The following is a 9,907-nucleotide window of genomic DNA, read 5'->3' as shown; positions in this document are numbered from 1 at the left end:
CGCCGCCCCCCCATCACCGCCGCCCCCCATCACCCCCGCCCCCACCCCCCATCACCACCACCACCCGCCATCACCACCGACTGGGCCCACCCTCCTGTTTTACACATGTACTGTGGCTTAGAAGGATTCAGTTTCCGGCCCAAGGCACACACACACTAGCAGTGGAGAAGAAAATGGGCCTCAGGTGTGTGCACACAACCCCGGCGCGGGGAACTTCCGAGTCTGAGGGGCTACTGCAGAGAACAAGTTCAGTGTAACAGGGAGCAGCCCGAAGACACCACCTTTTCCGTCCCCAGTTCCTTCACAGCTTGGTCCACAATGCTTCGGACATCATCTTCCACTCGGTGTAACCGCAATGCTAACAAATCTGCCAAAGTCGTGGCTTTGTTGATAGAAAAACTGACCTAATTAGGAAGAGAAAAGGGCAGAATTTACATTACACGTGTATTAATGGTTCTTGTGCCTAATGGCCAGAAGGATGAATCACAGCTAAATATATTCAAGTCAGCTGCTGAGCACACCTCTAGTTCTGGAAGGTGGGGACCATTAAAGACACTGCTTTTTAACTGAGAGTTACTGAGGCATCACCCACCAGAAGCTAGGGCCAAGGTTCAGGCCCACATTCACACTCCACTACTTTCTTTTGTTTCATATCCTTCCCTTGTCAGCTCATTTCTTATCTCTTTGCCCACAAAACCCATTTTTAAAGAGAATCACAGTGTTCATTTATTTTAATTTGGTTGACATCCCAGGAATCAGCGAGTAGCTCATTTGTCTTTTCTTCCTCAAGTACTCTATTCCCTGGACATAATTCCTAGTTGCTTCCATGATTTAACTTATTTTTCTCACTAATTTAATCTGAGTTCCTTGGCAAAAAAATATTCTTACTCATAGTATCATTATTCATATTTATCATGTGACAAAATAATTCACATTTATTTCCTCATCATCTTGTTGACTGCCACCCACCCACACCACCCCTGCACAACCCCACTATTTACTGAGAAGCTCTCTTCTCTTCCTAAGTGCTCAAACTCAACCGCACCCCTCACCCCTGAAGAGCCAGCCGACCCTGCCCCGCAGTTACAGGAAAGCCCCTTCCTTTCCTGCGGCTGCTAATACCCAGTCCCTGCTTCTTGGTAGCTGTAGCCCTCTCTGGCTCTCCCCAGCCTGTGACTAAGGTTCTCTGTGGCCACGCTGTGCTCTATACAAGGCCCTCACGTCCTCTCACTTGATCCTTACGAGATTCCTCTGCTGAAGGAGAGCACACAGCATCCACTCTTTTTATTAATAAAAAACAAAACTCAAAATAGGGACGTTAAGTGTCTTGTTTGAGGTTACATAGTCAGTAAAAGACAAAAGGAGGGCGTCTTAGTTCAAACTGCTGTAAGAGAATGCCATAAATGGGGTGGGTTAAACAATGAACATTTACTTGCTCACTGTTCTAGAGGCTGGAAGTCCGACACCAGGGTGCCAGCATGGATGGCTTCCTGGTGAAGGCTGTCTTGGTTTACAGAGGTCTGTCTTCTTGCTGTACCCTCACATGGCAGAGGGTAGAAATTTCTGCTCTTTCCATCTGGTTCTAATGGCACTAATCCCATTCATGAGAGCTCTACCCTCCTGACCCAATTATCTCCCAAAAGCCCCACCTCCAAATGCCATCACATTAGAGATTTAGGCTTCAATGTATGAAGTGGGGTGGGGTGGGGTGGGGTGGGGAGACAACATTTAGTCCACAGCAGGGGCTGAAGGAGGATCTTTGCATGGTCAGTCTGTGGGTTCTATCTTGAGGAACTTGACTTCCCCCATTTGACTTGAAGTCTTTTCACAAATCCACTTTATCCCAGATGAACAATGTAAACCAAGGAATAACTCTCCACAGTCACAAAAATATTCAATTAACAAGACTCAGGAAACTGACCCCAGTGGCCTTCATCAGCTGGTGCCAATGCCTGCCTCTGAGAGCAGGGCTCTGTAACTCCATGACAGCTCTCAGGGAGGCCGCCATGTCCTTCACCGTGCTTTCCAGGCCTGCATAAGCATCCCATACACGGACTTCCTTGTCTAGTGACCAGATTTCCTAAAGTAAAAACAAACAAAAAAAAGAGCCCCAGATATATTAGTACATTTCCTAATTTGTGTTCCATGAAAGAATAAATCTACCTTTCCCTGGATTATGAAAGAATAGAAGCATTTAAGCCCCTTGGTTAAGGGCTAAAACCAGAGAAATAGAAAAGGATCCACTCATCTGTCTATCACAAGTTCTCGTGTGTGTAAGCCATGTGGATACACTGGTTTCTTATTCACAGGCTCTCACTGGGGGTCCCATGAGGAAACCTCATGAGTTGACGCAAACACGTTCTGAGAAAAAAAGCCAACGGCCCTGCCACTTTTTAGCTGCATTTTACTTCTGTGCGTTTGGGCTTTATCCGAAGTGGTTCTACCCTCTTTAGAGGGCATATGACTAGGTACCAAAGCACTGCATTCAAATCAGCTCCGTTCTGTATATATTGAGCCCCCGTGGGATATCAGAATAGTCAAGAGGAAGAACAAAGATCACAGTATTCCATACATACTCCCAAGGGGCATACTTCAATTAGTCGCCCCAAATCCCAGATTCAAAATGTATCCTGCAATACAAAATAATGTTTGCCAAGGAAAGAATTCAAAAGCTTTCCTAAGCCTAACCTCTCAGCCCTGGTACTTTTAATCTTAACATCCTCCATTCTAGATAGCCAAAGGAAGTTCAAGATTATAGCTGCTACTCATCAATCCACTTGCCCTAACATGTTTTCATCCACTCATTCACAAAAAAGGCAGGCTTGATTAGAAATGCAATTAGCTCAGGGTTTAAAAAAAAAAAAAAAGTACTGTCTACTATCGTCTTGTTTGAAGTAAATAAGGACATGCAGCCCAACATACCAGATACTCGGTTAGGCAAGATGGAAGGAGGTGGGGCTGAGAAAGAGAAATGGTTGTAATCGACAGTTATGGAACTTGCCTTGGCAAACCTTCTGAGTTCTACATCCATCTGTTCCACATTAATCTGTCTCCACGGGGTTTTAGTCCAATTATCAATGCTTCTCTGAAAACGCACAAGCAGATAAAAGTGTCAACAACATTTGGTGAAAGCAAGTCTCCACAGCAAAATATATAAACTGATGATACACAGTGATTCCATCATCCAGTGAAAAGTCAATTATTTAAATATTAACTGCACTAGTCAAAACTTCCCTATCAGCAAAACAAAAAAGTTGTCAGGACATGTCAAACTTAAGGTGAAAACATTATGATATATTAATTTCTAGTAGCGGTGACAAATTCCATTTACATACTATCATTATCATTTAATCCTGAATACTCTGAATTGATAAGTGTATTACCATTAAATACCAGGTTTTAAAATTCTGCATGTAATATAAAATGAGCTTCCATAAGACAGTCTTTATCCATTATCAACAAAATGCTCGTTAACTTTCTGACCATATTCTATATCCCTTAACACTCTATATGGCTTTCAACTCACTTCAAAGCAAATTATGAAGAATATGTGTTGCAATATACCTAGTTCCCCAGAACTTATTTTTATATTTAAGTTTGGGACTTAATTAACAACATGCAAATTAACTTCAGTCAGGTCTCTTATATATGCACATACCTGTAGGTAGGAATATATACATGAATTTGCATGCACGGGTCACCATATACATGTAGTATATACTTAAGTATTATTTTCATTTATATCCTACATAATCCCTGAAAAGAATCTGAAGCAGTCAACTCATTATACAGTTTCATTCAGATCCAAAAGGAAAACAACTGATAACTCAGAGAAGAATCTTCTCACAGAGATAGACAAATTCTAATTTGGGGGGGAGGGGAATATAACGCCCACAGATTTCAAGACATTATAAAACCCCCACGGGGGGCACCTGGGTGGCTCAGTCGTTAAGCGTCTGCCTTTGGCTCAGGTCATGATCCCAGGGTCCTGGGATCGAGCCCCGCATCAGGCTCCTTGCTCTGTGGGAAGCCTGCTTCTCCCTCTCCCACTCCTCCTGCTTGTGTTCCTGCTCTCGCTATCTCTCTGTCAAATAAATAAATAAAATCTAAAAAAAAAAAAAACCCACGGAATGATATAGACACTAAAAATTGCCTATTTATACAAAAGAACTATTAAAAAAAAAAAAGGCAGTGTCTTACTGTAACGTAAATAATGACATCCCAGAGGCCCTTGAGCAATTTTATTTCTTTGCGGCACCGCTTCATCTGTTTATACTCAGGAAGAGCCACTTCAAAAAGGTGGGTAGCTTCTTGCATCTGTAACATTTCTTCTTCCAATGCCTCAAGCTCTTGATTTGCCTAAGGAAAAAACACACACACACATGCACCCCAACACCCTTCACATCAATGAACTGCCAAAGAAAGAGAAGCTACACGGTTCTGTGAACCTCTGTAAAGGTCAACATCTGCAACCTCTATCTTAAAACGAAAATTAAAAGAAGCCGGCAGTGTAATTATTGGTAAACTGTAGGGTTCTGATGAACAAACTCACGGCTACTCAGCAAGTGAGAGGAGACTAGTCATCAATATAATCATGTCACCAATACTGCCCCCACACATACTTCAGCAAAATTTGCTCTTGCATCAGATTTCTATGAAAACCATCTTCCCGATTTTCATTGTACAGCTGGGGACTCGGCTAGGGAAGCCAAAGGTGAGGCTCTAGAGCTTCCACTGAAAGAGCAACCACTTCTTTAAAAAAAAAGTTTTGGATTTAAAAAAATATCCTAGAGATTATCAATAGTACAAAATGCACTTTAGAGAATTCATGAAATAAAACCCTGGAGCTAAAGACAGCACAGTAGGAGAAATTTCACTGTACGATGATCTTTCCTACAACTGGTCTACCATCCCATCTATGTAGGATAGTCTGTGTTATGCCAAATGTAAGTGGAGTTATTTTTTTCTTTCTTGATAAGCCAACTCTTAATTTTAGTTTTTATCAACATAGTAGCGTGTTCACATGGTAAAAGTTAGAGGATGGAGGAGCCTGTCATGCAGAAGCAGCTGGTTCTCTCTCCTGTTCTTCTGGGTGCTATTTCTCTAACTCTCGATTCTGTGTGCAGGCCACGCCTTCATTTATCAAGTTGAGACATTACACTAGGTTACCGACTTTGCAAAAAAAAAAAAAAAAAAAAGACTTGACTTCGTTTTTCCACCTTATATTTTCTCCCATCCTCCTCTCAATACCCAACTATTACTTTAGTTCTTCTGTTTTTTTAATTTAAATACTCATACTTAGTCCTTTTTGCTTCATCAGTTTTCAACTTTACTGACTTCCTACTATGTCAAGAAGAGTATCAGCACTTTCATCGTCTTTCATTGTACAAGTTATGGTTTTCATTTTTGTAAGTTATATGTTTATAAATGAGAACCACAATTCTCTTAGTTTTACCCATTTTCTATTATGAAAAATTCCATACACATCAAAAGGAGCAGGTGTGTGTGCACACCATCCAGCTTAGGACTATGTTATCAGTAACTTTTAATGGACTCCTCAGTTTTATGCCCCTCCTTCCCACTACAGAATTAACCACCTAATTTTTATTTAATATTACCGATTTTTTTTTTTACTACCTATGTATGCACTGCTAAATGCTAAAATGTTAAAGTTTGTTTCTGAAGTTTATGTAATTTTATACTCTATATTAAGCCATTTCAATTCCTATTTATTTTGGAGGCTTATTTATATATATTTGTGAGGCTGTGCAAAATTCATTGATTCCTACTACTGTGTAAGCACTGCCTTGCATGAATACATTTAATTTATTACCTTGTATGAATACCGCAATTAATGTTTTCTGCTTCTGATGGTCATTTAGGCTCCCTAGGTAACCAGTACTCATGCTCCCAAGCATCTCCATGTCTCCTGGTAGCAATGATTCATTTGCCGTCACAGTAACACAGGCTTCTATGTTTGCCTCTGGCTTTTCACCCTAGATTCAGCTCCTCCATTTTTTTCCCCTGCCCTTTAGGAGATTCCTCTTCTTTTCCAGGGAGAGCAGCAATACATTTTAAGTTGCACATCTGTGAACGTGTTTCGGCATCTGTTTTTCCAAAGGATTTTTCAAATTGTCTAGAGTACCATGCTCCCCAAAGTCAACAGCCCTTCTAGTTGCCATTTTTCCTATTACTGATACTAAATCATTCCTAAATATATACACCGAGTTATGTTAACTCAAGTGTTTTCTGTGTCTTTGCATATGAAGAAACAAAAGCTCATAATATAAGTTTACTGATGAATCCATTATAACACAATATACAATAGAATATACCATACCACTCCCTTTGATTCTGGTGGGTCAAAGGTTTCTGCCTTGTGGAGTGAGATGCCTTGAGTACTAAGGTCTACCATACCCACCAGAACAAGCATATATGTGCCTCTGGATGAATCCACTGAGGTATTAGATGTGCATGCATCTACACACACACACACACACACACACACACCACACACAAATGACTTCAAAACAAAGGTAACCCAGCCCTACTACATGCAAAACATCCCTCAACACATTCTGTAGGTCCAAAGATAAATATCTCTGACTTTTAAATATTTAACTCCATGCTGTTATATTATAGCACGCAAATGGTAGCATTCAATGAATAACTGTAGTAAATGTTTATATACAGCACATTGGTTAGTCAAGTAAAAATGTCTCCCCTTCCACAATCTGTTCCGACCACCTGCAATTTAGATAGAATCTTTAAAAACCCCACAACTCTATTAGCATATTCTAACCCACAATGAATACATTAACCGGTTTTCTGCAGCCAAGTGAAAGAGAAGATCTTCTGCTACAGAATGGTGCTTTCTGAAAGGGTGTAAAGCAGTTAAAACTAAATTCAACCCAGAATTTGGACAGAGATGTACAAGCTGTGTCCACTCTAAGTTTTCTACCAGTCTAAGGAGTCAAGCCTATCTCTAGTATGGAGTAAAAACAGGATGGCAGCCTCCATGAAGATCTCAGAAAGATTCACTGCTCCTGAATCTAAACTTCACCATCACTGCTCATTTTGGCTGCTAGGTTAAGAATTCCTCAAGAAATCCAAGTGTTAATTTTCTAATAAACTTTTAAAACATCTTTTTCTAGCCTCATGTGAACCACTCACCATTTTGGGTTATTTGCCCATTATGTTCGTTCTTATAGTCAACTATAATAAAGCAGTTCATTAGAAACTAGGACTGTATGACTCCATAATATTTCTATCCCAAGTTAAGAGTAAGTTATGGGCTTTCTTTACCATGGTTAAAAGTCGCTAGCCAAGTATCACAGGGCAAACAATAATAGTGGGTAAAATTCCTGATTAAAAAAAATTTGGACAGCTAGAATTTTAATACTAATCTGTCACTGTGTAATCCCCAACGTTACTCAATTACACATGATGGTTTCTCTATCTGAAAAGAAGAGAAGCTTTATTGTAGGGATATTATAAGAACCAGAACAAATAACATAAGCAATATGCTTAAAGTTTTTGACACATTTACATAGTAAGTGCTTAAAAAATAGTAGTTGTTACTTTCACTAGCATGATCACTTTGATAATGATGGTGGTTTTGGGAGACATGATTTAAAACACTATTGGGGTGAACAGTTCATAACCCAGTTTGTAATAGTTAATTCTCAACTGCTCTAACTAACTGCCAAACTAAGGCAAAATATCTCAGTATGTCAGTGTCTAATTTGACTTTCTACAAGGGCTCTTGTAGCAAAAAACAATTGGCTTCAGCGTTACCTTATCAAGCACTGTGTACGGATTTTCTGCATTAAAACCAAGAGGAGCATTGAGTCTGAATCTCTCTCTGAACTCGGCCTGCTTCCGCTGAGGAGGGCAGAAAAAAACTGAAGGTGAATCTCAAATAGCTTCAATTACCCTTGTAAAAAATCTTTCTTAAAGCAAAGAAAATGAACATAACACCCACAAAACTTAGTAGCTCGCTTACATCAAATGAAATACACTTTTTCCTTATGAGGGTGACTTCTGCATTTTGGAGAGGTGACACAGCATGTCTGATAGTTCCTGCAATCTTTTTGGTAGTTTCCCATCTTTCAGGTAATTCCTACAAAAACAAAGGTGCAGATAGGAAAATATTTCAGTGCCTGAATTAAATGAATTCCACAAGATTCAATTATTGCAACCTCTATACATTAACCCATAACGTTTTCTCATTCTTCTTGAACAGAAGGAGTTTATCCTCAGAAAGACGCAAACGGCTGAAGGCTCCGAGCCAGGCTGATCCACTGGCACCACTGCATTCGTATCTTCCAAGCATAAACCAGAGTTGTCCTCTGGTATAAGACTTATCTCAGAATACAGGAAATCTTTTCCAAAGACACACCAATTTCCAAATTGTTTTGCTGTTAAGGGAATAAAATTCAAGTACTCTGGAAAGGAACTTCCCTGCTGTCTAACAAGTGGAAATGGGAGCCAGGTTTAGCAACTTAGCAAGTGAAGAAAGATGTTTTGAATCTGGTGGGGCACAGAGGAAAACGTGAATCAATCTCATCTGCCTTTTCCTCTAGCTCCCAGAGCTCTGTGTGTACTCTGTCTTGATGGAGAGTTCCCGCATTTAGGTCAGGTTCATTGTAACTAACCAGGATTTCTGAAGTAAAGAGAGGCCAAGGGAAGGGAAGGTTAATTTCTACTTGATGTAGGACAAAAGCAGCAATAAATAGTTCAGGTAGCAACTCAACTCTGCACTGCTTGATTACAATGCAAACAGGACAACAGCAAATTCTTTTCTTTGAAGCGCCGTTGTGCGTAAATGCTGTCGAAAAGCATTCCTTGTGCCCAGACTAACAAAGCATTGTTTCTCTGGGTGATCTCCTAGGACACTGAAATTGTGTTGTCATACAAAACCACCCATGGTGAGGGGACTCTACTTGTGTAGCTCGAGTGCAAAAACAAAGGTTCTAAAGACTGTTTTGTAAGCCTCAATAAATATTTGATGGATGATTGAGTAGCTGCTAATTATGAAGAGTACGCTGTGCTAAGTGTCAACTGTATCCATGTGGGGGAGGGCTCCTGGAAACATAAAATACATTCTTCCACTTAAATTGTTTTGCAATCTGTCAGAGTCAATGAGAGGCGCCCAAGAACTCTTCTATGGGACAGAATGCTTGGAAGGCAACACTCCTGATAGGAATTACCGAAACAGACCAGAGACCAAGAGACCTGGGCTTTAAACCTCTTTGTCCTTCGTCTCCTCCTTCCATCCTTCTCATCAAAACTCCGCACCCTCATCTGCGCAGCTCACTTCGCATTTCCAATTGATCCCATGGAACCTAACCATCACCTGGCGTCCCTTCAGGAGTAAGGGCTGCAAACGTCACATCCCTGAGCTCAGACCCCTTAACCCTTATTGACTAAGTAAGCCTGCTATTACCTGCTTCTTTTTTAGGGATTCCAAATAAGATTCCACTTGATACAAATAGATGTTCCTTGAAAATTAAAAGATCAGATGATCTCCAAAGCCTCAATGATAGGATTCCCCTAAAGAGGGAGCATTGAATCTGTGGCTCAAAGTAAGGACCGGGCTCCAACAGGCAGAAATTTGGGTGCGATCCCTTGAGATCCTGCAAGGTAAGATGACCAATGCAGGCTGGGGGTAGAAGAGCACTCGTAGGGCAACTAGACAGTATTCAGAGGCTAGAGGCAGTCAGTGAAGGCTTCTTAACAAGGAAGGGACTTGATAAAAATCTATACGTTAAAGTTTAATCCTGCTTCAAACCGTATTATAGAGAGGGAGTGAGGACACAGCCACCTGGAGGGCTTTCTTAGCACAGAACCAAGCACAGGCAAGTATTTGGAAAATGTTATAACTGCTAACTGTTAATGATTATGA

General features: G+C 40.6%; 1 protein-coding gene across 1 annotated transcript in view; it reads right to left on the bottom strand.

The window, feature by feature from the left end:
* Positions 1–9,907, bottom strand: part of DNAH11 (dynein axonemal heavy chain 11) — a 329,965-nt gene that overhangs the window by 258,999 nt on the left and 61,059 nt on the right. Inside the window, 6 exon segments of the mRNA XM_021689842.2 lie at positions 282–404; positions 1,922–2,080; positions 3,002–3,085; positions 4,201–4,359; positions 7,798–7,884; positions 8,006–8,122. Coding sequence (XP_021545517.1) covers positions 282–404; positions 1,922–2,080; positions 3,002–3,085; positions 4,201–4,359; positions 7,798–7,884; positions 8,006–8,122 — 729 coding nt within the window.

The sequence above is a fragment of the Neomonachus schauinslandi genome, chromosome 12 (assembly GCF_002201575.2).
Source record: "Neomonachus schauinslandi chromosome 12, ASM220157v2, whole genome shotgun sequence".
NCBI classification, from domain to species: Eukaryota; Metazoa; Chordata; class Mammalia; order Carnivora; family Phocidae; genus Neomonachus; species Neomonachus schauinslandi.
Note: the sequence above shows the minus strand (reverse complement) of the source record. Positions and strands in the feature narration are given on the sequence as shown.